The sequence below is a fragment of the Anopheles funestus genome, chromosome 2RL, assembly GCF_943734845.2.
Source record: "Anopheles funestus chromosome 2RL, idAnoFuneDA-416_04, whole genome shotgun sequence".
Taxonomy (NCBI): Eukaryota; Metazoa; Arthropoda; class Insecta; order Diptera; family Culicidae; genus Anopheles; species Anopheles funestus.
Window position 1 is genome coordinate 40,764,156 of NC_064598.1, and position 19,100 is coordinate 40,783,255.

Below are 19,100 nucleotides of genomic sequence, written 5' to 3' on the forward strand. Positions count from 1 at the left end.
GTTGCGGTGCATCGAAATAGGAACGGAACCATATTATAAGTTATGTGTAAATTAAAAACATTATTTATAATCATACTTTTTGCCGGAAAGACATAGGAACGATTTATGTTTTAAGAAAATGTTCGAATATATTATTACGTTTTGCTGCATTCAAAATTCTATAAACGTGTTTGAGGAAATTGAAAATCTACGTAATTCTGGAGGTAATAAACAAAAAGATAGACATTATGTTGTTTATTAACTTAAAAACTTTATTTTATTGATAGAAATGTTTTCTTGACGGTGTTACTAATGTTACTAATGTTCACAATGTGTTCGATTATTGAAACTTTCTCTGGCTTTAATGTTTCTCACCTACTCGTGTGTGCATGTGTTCAGTGTATGACCTAACATTTCATCAGTAATAACCAACAAAGTTTCTAATTATAAAAAAGATACTAAATCATTATTTTAAAATATTATTTCAATGTAGGTCTACCGTGCCTTGTGCACCTTCATGCACACCTTAAAACCACTTACCGTTCCGGGTAGATTAACACTATTTACACGCTGTGGTCTATCCAAAGAATATCCAGCATCTCAGCATCTTTTTCCGAAAGCATGGCTATGGGCTCGTCTTGCCTAATTTCTCACAACAATAACCGACGGAATGTTTTCTTCCGGGTGTGCCTGTACCTCCTGCCATTCCTGCGGATGTGCCTTCTTCCGGTGTTTGTACAGATTGGAGATGTAACCAAACGATTTGAAGCAAAACGCACACTGATACTGGTTGGTGCGTGTATGCGTCGTCATGTGCTCGACCATCGTCAACTTCGTGGAGAAACCTTTGCCGCATACCTCGCACTTGAACGACCGTGAATCCATCGTTACCTCGCAGGTATTCTTCTGGTGCCGCTTCATGTGGAACGGTGTGCGGAACATTTTGCCGCACAGATCGCAATTTACCGGATCGTCTTCCGAGTGGATCGTTTTCATGTGCTTGGACATGCTGACGGTGCGGATTTGTTTGCCGCACAGGGTACACTGTGTCATCCGCAGCAACGAACTATCGTGGAAAGCTTTGTGTGCTTCGAAGGATTTTCGATTCTTAAACATTCTTGGACAATGTTCGCACATAAGCATCAGATCGGTGTGAGCGGTTCGTTTGTGGGTACGGTAGGCTCTATAGTTGAAGCTGCGGGAAGGAATAGTGTATTAGATGAGAATTAGGGTACAATCCTTATTGCAACAACACTACTTACTACTTATCGCAGATGTTGCAGCGCACGTCTTTCAAACCATGGACGCAGTCAATGTGCATTTTCAAATTTGCCAGGAAGTTAAACATTCTACCACACTGTTCACACTTGTGTTTTACGCTATCGGATGATTGGGCTGTACTAGGCGAATGTGCCTTCAGCATATGGTGGTGAAGGTTCTGGTGCACTTCGTTACAAAGCTCACACCTATATTTAAACCACAAATGTACAAAGATGAGAAAAACCAGAAAATGTTTGAATACTTGCGACTTAATGTCTACAGTAACTTACCGATACTTATCCGGATTATTGTGCATGTCAATGTGCGTGATGACCTGCTGACGGTTGGCCTGTCTCGTGGAGCACACCGGACACCGCACGTACATGTTCTTGTTGTGCTCCTTTACCATGTGCGCCCGCAGGTCGCTCAAGTTGTCGAACGACGTAGAATCGGGTGTCTCTTCCTCGCATATATCGCACACGATACATTTGTAGAAATCGAGCACCTCCTGATCGGGGCCCTTTTCCTTCGGTACGTAAGGCTTTGGTACGTGCAGCTTTTCGTGCTTCGCTCGCAGATCTTCCGTCGCGAACTTCCGCTTACAGAGACTGCACGGGTACGGTAGATTCTCCTCCAGCTGGCTCTGATGTACGCGCATATGCTTTTTAAGTGAAATGTTACAATCGTTGTACTTGCCGCAAATTTCGCACCTGGTAAAGAGAGCGGTGAGATACGAGTGGGAACTATCTTCCTAATCTAAATTTACTTAAACTTACTTGTTCTTCTCCGGATCGTCGTGCGTTTCCATGTGGCTTACGAACATACCCGGCGTGTGACACTTTTTGTCACACTTTGGACATTTCAAAAATGGTGGCTGATTGTGCTCCACGCGATAGTGCAGATGCGCGTCGGCAAACCGCTTAAACGTGACCTTTTCCGAACACAGGTAGCAAGCGAACTCATCCACGTACTGGAATATCTTGTTATCGCGCGCAACCTGCTCCGACTCCAAGCTGCACTGATACTCGTAAAAGGCAAAATCATCCATGTTTAGTTGCTTCTGCAGCTCCAGTTTCGCTTCGTAATCCGGATCTTCGCTCAGTATGTATTGTGTATCCTGCACTTCACTTTCCTCATCACTCGCCGGCTCCATATCGCTGTAGCGCTTGACCTTGCGTACCCGTGTCGATCTTCTTTCCGGACGAGATGATGTGTAACGATCGGGCGTTACCTCTTCGGTACTTTCCGACTTTATCTCCTTCTTAACCATGCGCGGTGTTGTGTTCGATACGTTGTGCAGTGCATTAGCGTTCTTCGGTGGACGACCCCTGCGACGCTTTACGGGCTCATCCACTATGTCTCCACCTGTTGAATCTACAGACGCACCAGATTCATCTAGATCCCTCTTTATCTTCGCGTTGTGCCCTTCAAATTGCTGCTGTTCAGGTTTCCGCTTTGGAGGACGGCCTCTACCACGCTTCACTGGCGGTTCCTCCAGGATGTCGATAGCAATCGTCGAACTTTCACTAGCAACATTGGCTTTCGTTCTACCGTTCAATATCACTGGCTTGGTACTTCGTTCCGGAGCTTCCGGATCGCTTTGATCATCATCCGTGTCGTACGCTGTACCATCATCGTCGTCTTCAGCACCATCCACTTCAATTTTAACAATTCGGTATCCATCTAACTCGATTACACCTTTAGTGTCACTCTTTTTCGAATATTTCGGGCTGGTTTTATGCTTCTGAGCAGAATTCAATGCTCCTTTAATGTCAATTTCATGCTCTGTGCGAGTTTCGTCAAAGGATGCTTGTGTTAACTGCAGCAGCTCGTCGGCGTCTTCCTCCAGGAATTCAATATTCTTCAGCTCGCTCGCATCGTAAGCCGATACTGGAAGCGTAAACAGTACAATAATAAAAATCCATTCCGGTTAGCAAATGTGTATGCAGCAGTGCAGTGATGCATGACGGGGAAAACTCGGACACTTACCCGACGTATTGTCCAAACCTTCGTTATGGATAGTTTCCAGCCTGGTGTAGTACAGATGAAATTCATTCACAGCGGTCCAACAATCGATACAGATATACGGATCGGTATCTTGGTGTAACTGCAAGAAAGATAACGAAAGAGGTTTTTGTCAATCCAAAACAAATCATGTTTTTAACAACGCGTCACTACGGTGGTCTATGGGGATTGCGGGAAGAAAGCACAAACGACACTTACATCAAACCACAGGTGTTTCGATATGATTAATGCCATATCGAGATTTTTGTTGGCCGCACTGAACACACTTAAAAACCATCTCGACTCTGTAGTTAAGCAAAGGGCGCAATTTCTGTCGTAGGTCATTTTGGTTACGCTTCGTTGTTGATGCCAAGCGTGGGTATGGAAAAGGGTGAATTGGCTTGATGTGTTTAAAGCTGTCAGTACTGGTTTTGCATTCGAGAAGGTCGCGGCTACACCCCAGTGCGCATAAAAAGGCGCCCCGACGTCGAACGGCATGCTGAAAAACCGGTTGTACGACCAGTTGTTCGACGTCTGACAGCAGTCCTTAACCGACTCACTAGATGGCGCTCTCAGGCAAAAATTAAAATGTCACTTTGTCCTCGTGCCATGATTTATTGCATCACTCCCACTGTGATGTCATGTGGTGCAAAGCAAAAAAAAACTGTTGTTTTTTCCTTGTCGTATGTTTACATTGTCAATCATTCTAAGAATGGTAGTGGTATTGTATTGAGGGAGCGTCGCGTACGTGTTCTCATTATGTTGGTATAGTTTATAGGAGGAGGATTAAGCTTTTTACTTACGGTTTTGTTACGCCATTTGGAGAACTGAACATTGGACGGCACTGGTAGGAAACACTTTCTTATCAACTACACTGTTCTATTACTGTTTTCCACCATAATTATAATCCCTACATAAACTAAACTGATTGCAGCAATACGATGGAAAGTATCAACGCTACTCGTTCGATTTCTCCCATGGAGGCCGAAATAGATCTTTTGGTTGAGAGGAACAGCAACAATTACGCAGCACAGTCGTCTGTTAAACCACCCTCACGCAAAATAATCATCAGACCACCCATCGCAAAATCACAAGCAACTTTCACATCAAAATTGGTTCGAGGTGACGAAAATAAAAACCCAGCACTACATCAATCCCATCACGAAAACATAGTGGCATTGGAGTTAAGCGATCTCTCGGCAAACAAGGAAACATCTATGCAGCGCCGTACATTAACACAATCTCTTCACAAAATCCCTAATCCAACATCACATGACAATCAAACCCGGTCTGGTAGTTTACAGCCAAAAACCTGCCAATGCAATAGTGATATTCTGAAAAGTCTACAAAACATAGAAAATTATTTGAAAACTGTGATTGAAAATCAAAACAAACAAGAAAAGAAAATAGCAGCAATGGATACTATGCTAGTATATTTGTTAGATAACAGAAACACGGAACAAAACCAAACTGTGTCAGCATCATTCAGCTTTTCTAAAATTACTACTGCAGACGAACTGAAGGAATTTAATCAAACGTTAGGCTCTAGTGTAGACTATAATGACCAACTAAGCAGTTGGCTCAACAACCAAGTGTCCAGAGAAGACATAGATAATCGTCTACACCAAATACTGGATCTGGTATTTGAAAAAGAATTTCTTCCATTATGTAGCTGGACTGGTGAAGGCCGGCCAGATAAAAAAATTCCGATGAGAAGCTTCAAACATGTATTGAAACTATTTATGCGAGTAGGAAGTTCGAATTTAATAAGGTGCACTGAAAAAAAGGTTAAAGAATTTATGTTGAAGAAATTGAAATATGCTAAGAATCGAGTGAATTTGGTAGGCAATAGAGAAACGTCTATACATCGTCGCTATGTATACTAAACATTTTTTTCTTTCCTAAAACTTATTCACATTACGTCCAACGTAAAGTATCTCTAAAGATCTCTAAAGTAAAGTAACAGCTTGAATTATGTGATGAACAGAATTTATAATAAATTAAATGAATTGACAAAACATATTTTTTCACGTTATCCGCATCGTTTATTTTTTGGTAAATTAACAAATGAAAATCGTCAAGCAGGAATTTACATAATTTTAAGGTTTCATGTGTTCAAAAATGTATTATATACAGGAATAAACTTATATGAGATGTTATCCATTATGTTAGTCATTGTTTTCGGTATGGCAGCTAGTTTGCATTTCACATCCGAAACGGGGATTGTAATAAAAACATTAGAAAGATCTACCATATTTGCATCATAAATATTTAAATAGGATGAAGGACATGGTTGGGAGAAACTAATACTTTTAGAATCAATTTTTTTTGCTTGAATAAGTATGCCCGTGGAAGTTTCTATCGCTGAACTATATAGAAAAATAGAATTATCTTTCGTCATAAACCATTGGTTTCTCTGATCATTTCTGAGTATAAAATTTCGATTTATATGCATCACGGTATTATTGCCTTTTATCTTGATAAAAGGAAATTTTGAGTTTGGTTTTTTCTTTGCTGAATTTAAATAACATAGTTCCTTGATTCTATTTCTTATTTGTTCTAAACATTTTTTTTTACTGCGCGTAACTCGTTTCATGTTTTGTAGATGACCTTCATAAATGTAAGATGATATTGTAGGCAAAGGTCCAAATTCACGAACATCTTCATACACATGATGCAGGTTATGTATATTGCTAGATAAAAGCGTTTTATCATATACTTCCGGGAAATCTTCTACAAACAGATCTAAGAGTCTTCCTGCATATTCCCAATAATTTTCGTAGACATGAGATGAAAAAAAAGTTGCGGCACAAAACAGTAACATAAAATGATTATAAGCTCTATCAGTTATTCGCCCTTTAAGAACTTCCACACTAGCGTAGAGAAGAAAGCTTTGAAATTCAGAAGCTTTCCATATTTTTAACAAATTTAGGCCTCGCATTTTGCGAGGAATCTCACATGGTAATTTTAGCATTCGTAAAAAAGAAGAAATCTCGTTACGATGTTTGAAAGTAAGCTTAGGCTCATTTCCAAAATTACCCTGCGTAAAACCTTTCAATAGTTTTCTTATAGCTCCGTAATGAAATAGATGTAGATCGTCAGCAATAATTATACTTTTAATTATATCACAGTTATGCAGATCGGTAAGAGGTGTGTCATTTTTTATGTGAGTTTTATAATGCTTCGCTTTGAATAGCTCATCTGTTCGAGGCTGTCCGTTAATTCCATCATAGTAGGATCGTTTCGTTTCCCGATCTTTTATGACCTTTACAGTGCATTTCAAACAGCCACTAGACGAGTTGAATGATTTGACACCTAAAAATATTTAATAATATCAGTAATATGTTTAAATAGAATGTCATAGTTATATCTTACCTTTAATAAATACACGAGCCGGAGTATCTGCAATGATTGCTCGCAACATTATTTCATATCTGCGGCCGTTAACCATTATGCCGTTCTCCTGCAAGTTGTTCAGCTCATTTACAAATGTTCTTAGGTACTCCTCCACGGACTGTGGTTTCGTATCTCCACAATATACTGCAACGACCAGCACATCTTCACTAGATTCACCAAACACTTTCATGAGTATCGGCCAAAACTCAGTTGGCCCACTCTTATGGAGTGGGATTCCATCCATAAAGAAATCTAGCTTTAAAGTTTGTAAATTCGGCGTTGCTTCACTGAAATAAAAAACAGAGAGAAAAAATGTTGCCCTTAGCGACGTTATAAAAATGCAACCGCAAAGTTAAAAAATATACTCCCCAACAAAACGGCGTTGGAATTTACCGACAAACGAACTAGGTGAATAAATTGCTAAATCGGTCAGCAAAATCTTGATCTAAAGCTAGCAAATCAGAGGCATTTCTCTGATCTTGCAAGAAACATCCGAAGCACCCGTGGAACTGCGACCCGCTGACTCGGTGGCATCACACCGACGTCGGTATTCGCAACGAAGATTTTCGTAAGCGGTATCAAATATTCTCTATAATATGTGAAGAGAAATTCATTTTGTTGATGCTTACCTGTAGTGCTGCTGCAAACAACAATCAATGCCTTGATACCAAAGTTGACCTCCCTGAATATTTGTTACTTTCAGGGCTGAATCATCTGCTGTGATGTTGGTCGGGGTTTTTAATAATGTTCGAGCATCCTTAGGTACATCGGTACTGTCTAGTTCATCACGTAATATTTTCAATAATGAGTTTAACGCCCGATGAGTTTGGTTAGTCAAAAGTGCCCAAATACGTAGTTTGTCTTCGAAACTTCTTTCTTCTATGTCTAACTCCTCCTCTACGTTAGAATCATCGTTACTTGAATAAGATTGCTCTGGATCCATGTTACTGGCTACAGTTCCCACAGCATCGTTGCCTTCATTTGCCGTAAGGTCTGGATAATTGGTTTCGTTGGCTGAACCTGAAAACATGATACTTAAGTAAAACGATTCCTATGTTTTTGTACCAATTTGATTGTATCATTATTACCACTTGTTTGCATGTTTTCACCGCTTGTTTCTCCATGCTCATCTCGCCACTTTTGGTCAAACATTTCGCGTCTTCTATCGCGGGTTCGATAAAACGCACCCGATTTTCGTATCTTTTTTGAATACATTTTGGACGAATAGTTATTTTTTGCGAGAACAACTAATTTTGTGACGAATTTACAGCGCAAACAAAATCAAAACAAAAACATAACCATCAAACGCAAAACACACTTTGATCTAAATCCCATCTGACAATTTCCGAAGATTTTATATGGACCTCTCGCTTTTTCATCATTCCATCTCGCTATTTTTGAGTGGTTTTTGCGGTTCGTGCCCTGTGGTGAGCGGTTTTGTCAATGTGTTGGTGTTGATCGTGCTGACCGAGCGACCCGAGTGTGATTTTCAAACAATTTACAAAGAAAAAAGGAAGAAGCAAACGCGGAACACGCACATGCACACAGTCCGCGTTGCCGGACTTCGTGATCCGAGAGAGTGCAATATGGACGCGTTGATTTGAGGAGGTTTAAAATAGTGAATTATCAACGAACTGTGTCCTCAAAGGTATGTAAAAGTGTTGAAAAATATACAGCACATTTATTCGATGCTAATCATGTTCTTGTGTTTCCATTTCAAGTGTTTCAGAAGACCATTCAAGGGTGGAATCAAACAGCATCGACAGCCGCAACATCATGCAACAGTGAACAGTGCAGGAAGGATGTTCACCTACAGCCAAGATTTCATCGTATACGTGTTTTGAAGTTTTTTTGTTCTTTTAAAGTGATAAATGTGATTAATTTACTAATTTATAGTAGTTAAAAATAATAAAAAAGTGAATTAACAATAGTTGTTAATATTGTGAAAAAATATTGTGAAATAAAAAGAAATATTTTAAGTGTAAATTTTTGTGTACGTGACTGTTGAAAGAAACGATGAGAGAAAGAAATGGCGCACGATCGGTTCGCTCAGGATAATCGGCGCACGCGATTGGCTCGCTTCGAATTCAGCGGCGCATGCGATCGGGTTGCTTCGGATTCAACGACGCGCGGTCGGGTCGCTTCGGAAATATCGATCGAATAACTTCGCTAGTCGTTTAGCTGGTCGAACGATTAGTCGATCAATTTTTGAGCTCCGTGAGTGTCTTTCTGCCAGATGGGATATTGGTTAAAAACCCTCTGAGACGCTCCACACACCCACACACTCTAAACAGGCTGCTGTTTACACGCTGACAAACTGGTTCGACCGCTATCCGACCAAAATGCAACCAATATGCGCATTGGGACAATTCAACAGTGCGAACTGTCAGACCGAAAAACGCTTCGTTGTTCCGCAGCGATAATTTGACAGCTCAGGAACAATCGCCGTTTGTGGATTGTAAATTGTAATTTTGTTTTGTTAGAACGAATATTATTTGTTATTAAAAATGATTTGCTTTAAACTGATAAGCGTTCTAGTTCTCGAATCAAAATGATTGATTTATTTTTTCACGTAAATTTTAAAAAGAAGGAAAGCGTTTTCTCACTTTTGCTTAAGCGTTTATGAGCTGTGGCTACAGCTTAAAGCGTGTTATTCAAAAAAGGATGATACAGTTACATTATGATAGGCTATTACAATTGTTTTTAATATTATGCAACATAATATGGTTCAATTATTAATACTACCGTTTAATGCACATACACTGTGCAGTATTTTGTAAAGAAATTATGAGAACCTTTTGTTTGTAGCTACAAATTCCTTAGCACACGGTAGTAGAACGTGCTCTAAATTCGTCCTAATATACTAAAATTGTTCTGGTAGTAGTAGTAAGGACAAAAATGATTGTGATTGTTGTAAGGACAAAAATGAAAGGATATATTACAAGATACGTAATACTATAGTTTCATAATCAATCCTACATTTATTATTACTTACGCTACTACTAATACTAATCTGCCGGGGGTGATTTTAACCGTCTGTTACATTAATTACATATCCGCATATGTTTACGCAATATGTGATGAAATTAATGTTAAATTTAAAATTACTTCTACATAAATCTGAACTAATATAATACAGTAATGAGACAGACTGTCGCTTCATACGAATATTCAGGGACCGGTTTTTCACACGAAATTTTCGAGCTACGGATAAAAAAAGTCTAGGAAAGGCAGAAGTGATAGTAAAATCAAAAAGCTGTTAATGTTGTAGTATCACAAAGAAGAATTTGTAACACTTCATAAACTAGTATAGCGTTAAGCCTATTAAAACGATACGCTTTTGCCGTTGAAGTGTAGACTAAGAAAATGTTTCTTAGTTTCTCACAACAATAACCGATGCTATGCCCTCCTCGGGACGTGCCAGTATGTCCTGCCATTCCTGCGGATGTGCCTTCTTCCGATGTTTGTACAAATTAGAGATATAGCCAAACGATTTGAAGCAAAACGCACACTGATACTTGTTCGAACGCGTATGCGTCGTCATATGCTCGATCATCGTCAGCTTCAAGCAGAATCCTTTGCCACACACTTCACATTTGTGCTTGCGCGAGTTGATCGTTGCTTCGCACGAATTCTTCTGGTGCCGCTTCATGTGGAACATGGTGCGGAACGTTTTGCCGCACAGCTCACAGTTCGCCGGTCCATCCTGGGAGTGTTGCGTTACCATGTGCTTATAGATGTTTGTAATTCGTATTTGCTTGTTGCACAGTTTGCAGGGCTTAAACTGCACCGAGGTTGAATCGTGAGTGGTTTTATGCACTTCCAATGAGCCACGTGTTCTGAACATCTTTGGACACTGCTCGCATATGAACATCTTGTCCGTGTGAGCCGTTCGCCTATGCACTTGGTAAGCTTTTAGATTGAAACTGCAAAAAAAAAACCGAATATGCACTCGTGAAGTAAAATGAAAGGCATCGTAATGTGTATCATATGCTACGTACTACTTATCGCAAACGTTGCAGCGCACATCTTTCGAACCGTGAATGCAATCGATGTGAATTTTTAAGTTGGCCAAATAGTTGAACATTCTGCCACACTGGTCACACTTGTACTTTTTGTCTGCTGATATCGCCGTGGTGGGTGTGTGCGCCTTAATCATGTGCGTATCAAGGTTCTGGTAAATTTCTTTACAAACTTCACACCTGTTAAGGAAAAAGTAATATCATTTTGCAGATGGTCTGTTTTGTTGCTACCCTGGAGCGTGTAACATACCGATATTTCTCCGGATTATTGTGCATGTCTATATGCGTGATCAAGTGCTGCCGGTAAAGGTTTCTCTTGTTACAAATGGGACATTTAAGGTACGCATTCTTGTTGTGCTCCTGCTCCATGTGCACCCGCAGGTCCCAGAAGTTTTCGAACGAAGTCGAATTAGGTGTCGCCTCTTCGCAAACATCACAATAGATGCGTTTGTAGAAGGCAAGCACCTCCAGATCCGGTCCCTTGTCACGCCTAACGAGCGGTTTTGGAACGTGCAATTTTTCGTGCTTGTTTCGCAACTCCTCCGATTCGAACCTTCGTTTGCAGCTGCTGCAGGGAAACGGTAAGTTCTGCTCCAGCTGGCGTGAATGGACGCGCATATGCTTCTTAAGCGAGATGTTACAGTCCGTAACTTTTCCACAAATGGTACATCTTTATAAAAAAGGGGGAATACACACATAAACGAATGTTGTACCAAAGTTGTCCAAGTGTTAACCAAACAGTCGAACTTACATACTCTTCGCCGGATCTTCGTGCGTTTCCATGTGGCTTACAAACATGCCGGGTGTATAACATTTCTTCTCACATATCGTACACTTCAAGAAGGCTGACTCCTGGTGCACCAGCTTGTAGTGTCGGTTCGCTTCAATAAAGCGTTTAAAGGTCACGTGGTCAATACAGTAGTAACAGCTAAACTCATCCACGTACTTGAATATTCGCTCATCACGATCCTTTCTATTGCGTTTTGTGACGTTCTTGCTCACCCGCCATTCTTCTTCATCATCTGAATTATCGTCCTGTTCGCATTCACTTTCTGGCGTTGGTTTCCGAGCACGAATTGTTTTCTTTTTAGTGCTATCTGCTATCGTGTTGGGGGGATTTTCTTCACTAACTTCGATTTTTATACCAGAACGCAGCTTAAAATCTGCGGTCGAAGCTTCTAGCCTTCTTTTCGGTGGCCGACCTCTACCACGTTTGATCGGTAAAGGTGCGGCGGTGCATGTTGTTTGGAGTGGTGATTTCTCTTCTTTGACGCCGATATCATTTGCTTCCTTTGTGCTGTGTGCATTCGGAGTTTGCTTCGGAGGGCGGCCTCTAGGTCGTTTTGGCGTTGCTGTCGAAACGGTTGTACGTGGTTCTTTAAGTGCTTCCGTTGGAGTTACGTCCTGCTCGAGTTTTACTTTCGATGGACGACCACTACGACGTTTTGGTGGTTCCTCTTCAGGCATTGTAATATCATTTGCATCGATTTGTGTTGACTCTTCCGTTTGAGAATTTTCCTTGTAGTCGATGTTAAGAGTGTCATCGTCGAGCATATTGTCCTCTGATTGATAGAAGTCTTCAAAATCTTCATCGTTGCTAACATAATCAATTACCTCGACAAAGTGTTTCTTTTCATCTTTGCTCGAAGGCCCAGCTTCAGTCTGGTATTCGATGGACTGGTTAGTAACTCCGGCCGATATTTTTCTTGTTACAGGCTTTATCTCATGAGCTAGCTCTGGTTCATTGTCGTTTTCTCGAAAAGGGTCATCTTGAATAGCTCCGAACAACTCAGATTTTTCCGCTGCAAGATGGAGGAATACGTAAATAAAATGTACAAGCACACCAAACCGGGACGGTCGCTTACTTTGCTGCTCTATCGTATCATTTCCCTCGATATCCGCGCTATGAATGCCTGCCAGCGTGGTGTAAAACAGATGAAAATCGTGTAAACTTGTCCAGCATTCGTTACACACGTGCGGATTTTCTGCTGGTTTAAGCTAAAAGGAAAAATAACAAAGAGATTAACATTGACCGGCAAAAATGCTGCACAAAACACGACCTACTTCAAACCATAGGTGTTTTGATATGATCGAAGCCATATCCAGCTCACTGTTAGCGTCACTAAACACTTCCATAAACCACTTTGAATCGTTTGTAAAACAAAGCGCACAATTGTTGCTGTGCGCCATTTTGATAGCGTATTACTCTTTCGTACGCAATGGAGTACACGACACTAGTCTATAGAGCCGGAAATATACTCTACAGTATATAATTTAGGTATTGTGCTGAAGAAATATGTTGTTTAGTAGCGATGCTTGGATTGTTTTCCATCTACCGAAAATGGTAAACAATGTGACGTCTTAATCTGACGTTAGCTACTTTTGACATATCACATGTTCAAGTATGGAAACCGTTGGTTATTTGAAAACGCGTCCTCGAACGAATATCCATTGAATTTGGTGAGGATATCAACTTTTGCATTCAATTATGGCGAGTACAAACTAGCTTTTGCTGCTGTATCATATATCAAATAAACATTGAAATCCATCCAATATTCCCTAAGCATTGTTTGGAATTCAATGACGCCTGTGTGCCTATACATACCAAAATGTACAGGATATAAATAAGGACAACGAAACATTTGTAGCGGGATTAATGTTTATTCTGAAGGATTATTTGTTAATTCTTACAAATATGTACTATGCTAGCTTATTTTAATTCGATTTTATTAAGATTACAAAAGAGCAAAAAACTAACTTACATTTCACACCGTACGATACACATTTCATACGAAGCACAATTCGTATTCACAACTATAATTGGTACAAATTTTGCAACGAAAACTATGCTATCCTATGGCTAGGTCGTACGCTATTTATACCTATCCATGCATGCTTTTTACCAAAACTCCCTACAGTTGAAAAAAAATACATATTCAGAATCTTTCCAGTTTGTAGTGATGCGTACAATCTATCACAAATTTAAAATAACTATATGACTACAGACTACGTTAAAATCAATGCACACAACATTGGGCTTTACGTGAGCATATTGCCCTGAACCAAATGTATTTTTGAACAAAAAACACAAAACAATTCTTTTCTGGGCTTGTGTTTCAAACTCTTGATTAGTGTGTCTCTAAGGATTGATAAAATTAATGTGTAAATAACTCAGTTACGTATTTCGATTACGGTTGCGATGCCCTGTTCCGGCCTTGCCTGTACCTCTTGCCATTCGAGAGGATGTGCCTTTTTCCGATGCTTGTATAGATTCGAAATGTAACCAAACGTTTTGAAGCAGAACGCACACTGATACAAGCTGGTGCGCGTATGCGTCGTCATATGCTCCGTCATCGTAAGCTTCATGGCGAAACCTTTACCGCACACTTCACACTTGTACGGACGAGAATCAATTGTGGCCGAGCACGTGTTTGCCCGGTGCCGTAACATGTGGAACGTGGTGCGGAAGATCTTACCGCACAGATCACACTTGACCGGATCTTCCTGCGAGTGAATCGTTTTCATGTGCTTAGCCATGCTGGCACCGCGACGCATTTCCTTACCGCAAATCGTACACTTGACCGATTTGCGCAGCGTTTCATCGTGGTCACTCTTGTGCGATTCGAGACCGCTGCGCGTTTTGAACATTTTCGGACAATGTTCGCACATGAACATCTCATCCGTGTGTGCTGAACGTTTGTGGGCACTCAGAGCTTTGTGATTGAAGCTAGTGTAAAACGTAATAGAGAAGATTGAGACGAAAATTAACACTCCATACTGCTAAATATGTTGTGGCAACGGGGTTTAAACCCGTTGTAAAAGGTACTTACTATTTGTTACAGATGTCACAGCACACATCCTTTACGCCGTGGACACGATCGATATGACTGCGAAGGTTTGTTTGATATTTGAACATTTTACCGCAGTGCTCGCAGCTGTAATTCTTCTCATCCGGTAACGACGTTTCCGGTGTATGAGCTTTGATCATGTGTTTGTCTAGATTTTGATGAATTTCTTTACATACTTCGCACCTGCAAAAGAAGAAAGATCAACTGTCAATAACATCCACATGAATAGCCAACAAATGGAAAACGCGAGCTACGAACCGATAGTGTTCCGGGTTGTTATGCACATCGACGTGTACCATTAGCTGCTGGCGGCATGCATTCTTCTTGCCGCATAGTGGACACTTTAGGTAGGGTGTTTTGTTGTGCTCCCCGCTCATATGCACCTTCAGATCCCAGAAGTTGTCGAACGAGGTCGATTCGGGGCTCTGTTCTTCGCAGATGTCACAGTAGATGCGCTTGTAGAATTCAAGCAGCTCCAGATCTCGACCCTTTTCCTTCTTGATGACTACTTTCCGGCCATGCAGCCGCTCGTGCTTGTCTCGTTTCTCCTCGTGCTCGAATCGGCGTGTGCACTGATGGCACGGGTAGGGGAAGTCCTTTTCGAGCTTATCCTGATGCGCTCGCATATGCTTCTTAAGCGTGATTTGTTGATCCGTGACCTTACCGCAAATGTTGCATCTGTATGGGAAGAAACAGAACAGAAACCGGCGTATAGTGTACTGCTTTGTAAACAAAAAAGCTTGAAAACAAAGGCAAAATCTTCAGGAAAATTACTTATTTCGCTCCGGATCTTCGTGTGTCTCCATGTGGCTCACAAAACCACCGGGAGTGAAACATTTCCTGCCACACTTGGGACACCTTAGAAAGGCTGGCTCATTGTGAACTTTCTTGTAGTGGAGATTCGCATGATGAAAACGTTCGAAAACGACCTTCTCCGGGCAGTAATAGCAGATAAATTCATTAACGTATGAAAATATCTTTTCCTGCAGCTCCCGAAAGCCGAGCGATTTTCTCGATTTTCGCTTCGACGCGTTGCCATACTTTTTCCAATCGTCACTATCGATCATGTCGTCAAAGTCGGATGCCAGCTCCGAATCGCTGCTGGTAATGGATGCCTTCCTTCTTTGGGTCCGTTGACGTAACTTTTTCGGTTCCGGTTTACTTACGGCTTCTTCTGTTTTTACTTTCGGTGGTCGACCTCTGCCTCTTTTCGGCGGTGCAATGATTTCCTTTTTGACGTTTACATCCGGTTTAACGTCCTGGTTGTCGTAGTTAATAACGTCACCATCATCATTAACCGATTCCAGATAGTCTGCTTCGTCCTTCATGTCTGCATCGTAATCCTCATCATTTTCGTCATCGTCATACTCATCGTCGTTTGTGGCCAGATAATCCTTTTCCCACTCCGCATCTGTCGCTTCCATTTTATAGCTCGCCTGTGCAGCACTGGCCCTTTTGGGCCGGCTGCTGCCCCGTGGTTTAGTTTCATTGTCTACGCTTTCATCGTTACAGTCCTCCAAATATTCATACTCGATTTCTTCCAACTGCTCTGCGTCTTGAGATAATTCTTCTATTTTCACATCTTCTACCGGATGAAATTCGAAAACTGCAACGGAATTGTGGATTGATTGGAATGGTTTTCCTTTTTCTAACGGCGGATGGAAAGTTTTTTATCACCACTCGGTACTTACGATATTGTCTGATGTCTTTTGCGTTGCACGACGAATCTTCTGGGTCCGGGGGGTAGTGTATGTTCTCTAGCCTGTTGTAAAACTCATGGAACTCGTTTAAACTTTTCCAACATTCATTACACACGTAAGAATCGGTGGTCGGCTTCAGCTAAAAACACAAACATAAATCACAAAAGGTAAGCGCGCTTTATTATGTTGGCCAAAATCGGCTGTGTGTTTACGAATATGCTATCGGATCATTGTTGTGGGCCGCAAGGGGGTGGATGATGGTGCTACCTACCCAAAGATGTTTTGTTATTACGGACGCTATATCGGTGCTTTGCTTTTCATCGCTGTACACTTTGAGAAAGCTGTCGGGCTCGGTGGTTAAGCACAGCACACAATTCACGAATTGCTCCATTTTTAGCCACCAAATATGATATTTTCGTTAGTATACCATTACTGTGATGTGCACAAACAAAAGCTACAGCGAAAATATGCGTTTGACATTTGACGCGTCGTTGAAGGCGCACTGTGCTGCACAATGGCTAGCTATAAAGGACATTTTGAATGGAAATTTGCTAAAAAATGTTGATTCCTTTTTATAACATAACTGAAACATAAGATAAAAACTAAAAAAAAATATGTACAGGAATTCAATCAACCGACTGCAAGCTTATCACGTATTTATTGCAAAACAGATTATCCGTGCGATGTTTTCTCATTGAACAGGTTGAAGGGCTCTGTTTGCTGAACATTAACGATAAAATATTTTAATAAGAGACATTTCAATAATTGGTTTGAATGTGGAATACATTGCGCAACAATTTAAAGATTTTAAACAAAGACGATGATATTCATATTCAAATGGGCGGCGTTAATGCGATGTTTTATGTTTGCGTGGTGCCGATGGTGCAGAGCCCTAGCGCGCTATGTCCCGAATATGTTATGAATTGGAGTTCTGTTTACTTGTTAAATCTTTCACCGTCGTTCACGAATCAAGAACGTTGATTTTAAACAAATGACGGTTTATTACAACCTACGTAAGATTACATCTATGCTCCTTTTTGTTTATAGATCGCTCCTGTAATTCCGTGTTTGTGGATCATACATATTCTGGAAAAACGGAATGTATTTTAAGCATTGCTTTAGAATCATGAATATGTTAGTGAAACTTACTTGTCGTTCGATTCTAGTGAAATCACCGGAGAACTATTGCTAGGATCTAATTTCGATGCCAAGTCCGATATAGCTACGATTATTCCAGCAGATTGTTCCGATGCATTACCTTTGACTATAGACGAAAAGAAAGCATCAATTATGATCGGGAAATGATTTTAGAAAATATCAAATCCATTACCTCCCAGACACAGCCCTTGGTTATTTGCTAACAGGCATCCAATATTGCCCGGAACGTCCATGCTGAAAACATTGTTCAATCGTATGTTTAGGTAGACAATCTAAATAGAAGTACCATTTCACTTACACTTTATCCAGTATGCTGTCGACTTGATGTTCCATGGCGCCTGCCTGCCTTGATTACTTATCTTATACGGCGGTAAAATTTATTTGTTTCTCTGTAGCGTATTTCTAGCGCTTATAAAGGAAATACTCGCAGCAGATTCTGTGATGATAAACTAAACAAAACATTCGAATGAAATGTCAATTGATTTCTACCAAGATGCACACAGGTCAGGTAGGTAAACTACTCAAGGTGAATCATTTGCAAGGTGTATTTAAATTGAGCGTTATTCAATGGTAAATTCTAAATAATAACATAAATTCTTCAAACTAAATACAATTAAAAAGTATATGACTGAAAAATCTCAAAAATCCTTACATAAATTCTGTTTAATATATTAAATTAGATATACATACCGAAATAGCACACATATCGAATTACCTAGCACACTTGAATAGCTTCATGTTTAGCTTTATATTGTAAAATTGATATTATTTGTGAAAAAAGTATGTTTTAAACGCCATATTTTTATTGTAAAAGTGTTGTTGTTGATTAATATAAGAACAATTTCAAGTTCAGTGTTCTTGAATAGTTGAAACGTTAATAAAACAATCCAATTTCAATAAAAAATAGCCGAAGTAAGTCTTACTAGAAAAGGTAATGTAGTCGACATATGGTTCAGGATTTCAAAGCACAAAAAAAGCGATCGATGCTTGGTAACGTAAAACCTGTCGAACCTGGCGACAGTGTTTAATAGCAAATGATTATAATGGCTCTGAAGGAGCTCAACTCGTCCTTCGGACCAGCATCCAACGACCACTATTGTCATATCTCATGCTAAAAGCTTAGTAAAATTTTATGTATATTACCTCCTGACGCTCTGGACGCGGCAAGCGAAAGCAAGAATCCAAACGATTTGCCCGCCAAGAACGTGAAGGAAATGGCACCCCGTAATCCTTGGCTTCACACCGCCAAGCAAAAGGTTCGTACGTACCCTTTGCCCACCGTACTCGTACTGCAGGGCGGGAGACATAATTTCCAAATGAATTCCAACTCTCCAGTGGAACATTTTAATTTGGAAAAGTGACCTACAGACGATTCGGAATGGCGGCTCCATCAGCAGCGCACGGGGCACGGCACGTTGTATGCATGGTGGTGGGGCGGTCAGGATGTTTAAGTTTGTGTAAAAGCGAGCCTGAATATGACGTATAAAGAGCGCGGTTTCAAACTATTTCCTTTTGTACCGGTTCCGGGTTTTCTTTCACGATTATTCCGTTCGGTCGAATGTTTGAAATGGTGCCCATTTCAGGTGGAGCCACCAAGCGAGGCTCGTGCCCGGGCTCCATCAGAATGCTATCAGGCTTCTCGTAATGGGTCCGAAAGTTGGAATGAAATTCTTCCAGTTTACACACTTCTTTCTTTTTTTGTATGTGCCCGTACTGAACGGGGAAGATTCTGA

The 19,100-nt window shown here is 40.6% G+C and overlaps 4 protein-coding genes and 1 long non-coding RNA gene across 6 annotated transcripts; 1 reads left to right on the plus strand and 4 right to left on the minus strand.

Moving 5' to 3' along the window:
• Positions 1-230: 230 nt before the first annotated feature.
• On the minus strand, positions 231-16,699 carry LOC125765851 (uncharacterized). Its single transcript, XM_049431339.1, has 17 exons — positions 16,481-16,699; positions 16,201-16,348; positions 15,284-16,115; positions 14,768-15,187; positions 14,492-14,692; positions 13,836-14,388; positions 12,527-12,659; positions 11,413-12,463; positions 10,912-11,331; positions 10,641-10,841; positions 10,074-10,565; positions 3,463-3,742; positions 3,229-3,346; positions 2,016-3,129; positions 1,530-1,949; positions 1,242-1,445; positions 231-1,174 (listed from the first exon to the last, which is right to left on the minus strand). The coding sequence occupies exons 1-17, from the start codon at positions 16,598-16,600 to the stop codon at positions 622-624; spliced, it is 7,260 nt and encodes a 2,419-aa protein (XP_049287296.1). The 5' UTR covers positions 16,601-16,699; the 3' UTR covers positions 231-621.
• Positions 5,169-7,854, minus strand: LOC125761703 (uncharacterized). Of its 2 annotated transcripts, XM_049423141.1 has the most exons (4): positions 7,728-7,854; positions 7,269-7,659; positions 6,619-6,926; positions 5,169-6,558 (listed from the first exon to the last, which is right to left on the minus strand). In XM_049423141.1, the coding sequence occupies exons 1-4, from the start codon at positions 7,852-7,854 to the stop codon at positions 5,351-5,353; spliced, it is 2,034 nt and encodes a 677-aa protein (XP_049279098.1). In that variant the 3' UTR covers positions 5,169-5,350. The 2 variants fall into 2 exon arrangements, with proteins under 2 accessions (XP_049279098.1, XP_049279099.1); XM_049423142.1 differs by having other exon boundaries at positions 5,574-6,926.
• Positions 8,157-8,625, plus strand: LOC125761748 (uncharacterized). The gene is made up of 2 exons (XR_007418138.1): positions 8,157-8,287; positions 8,361-8,625. It is a non-coding gene; the product is annotated as an uncharacterized LOC125761748 (long non-coding RNA).
• LOC125761699 (zinc finger protein 431-like) lies at positions 9,593-13,169 on the minus strand. Its single transcript, XM_049423135.1, has 6 exons — positions 12,726-13,169; positions 12,527-12,659; positions 11,413-12,463; positions 10,912-11,331; positions 10,641-10,841; positions 9,593-10,565 (listed from the first exon to the last, which is right to left on the minus strand). Exons 1-6 carry the CDS (start codon positions 12,849-12,851, stop codon positions 10,013-10,015), a joined length of 2,484 nt encoding a protein of 827 aa, XP_049279092.1. The 5' UTR covers positions 12,852-13,169; the 3' UTR covers positions 9,593-10,012.
• A 487-nt stretch (positions 16,700-17,186) lies between the features above and the next one.
• Positions 17,187-17,831, minus strand: LOC125761746 (uncharacterized). The gene is made up of 4 exons (XM_049423198.1): positions 17,666-17,831; positions 17,540-17,601; positions 17,359-17,473; positions 17,187-17,295 (listed from the first exon to the last, which is right to left on the minus strand). Exons 1-4 carry the CDS (start codon positions 17,698-17,700, stop codon positions 17,235-17,237), a joined length of 273 nt encoding a protein of 90 aa, XP_049279155.1. The 5' UTR covers positions 17,701-17,831; the 3' UTR covers positions 17,187-17,234.
• Positions 17,832-19,100: the final 1,269 nt, after the last annotated feature.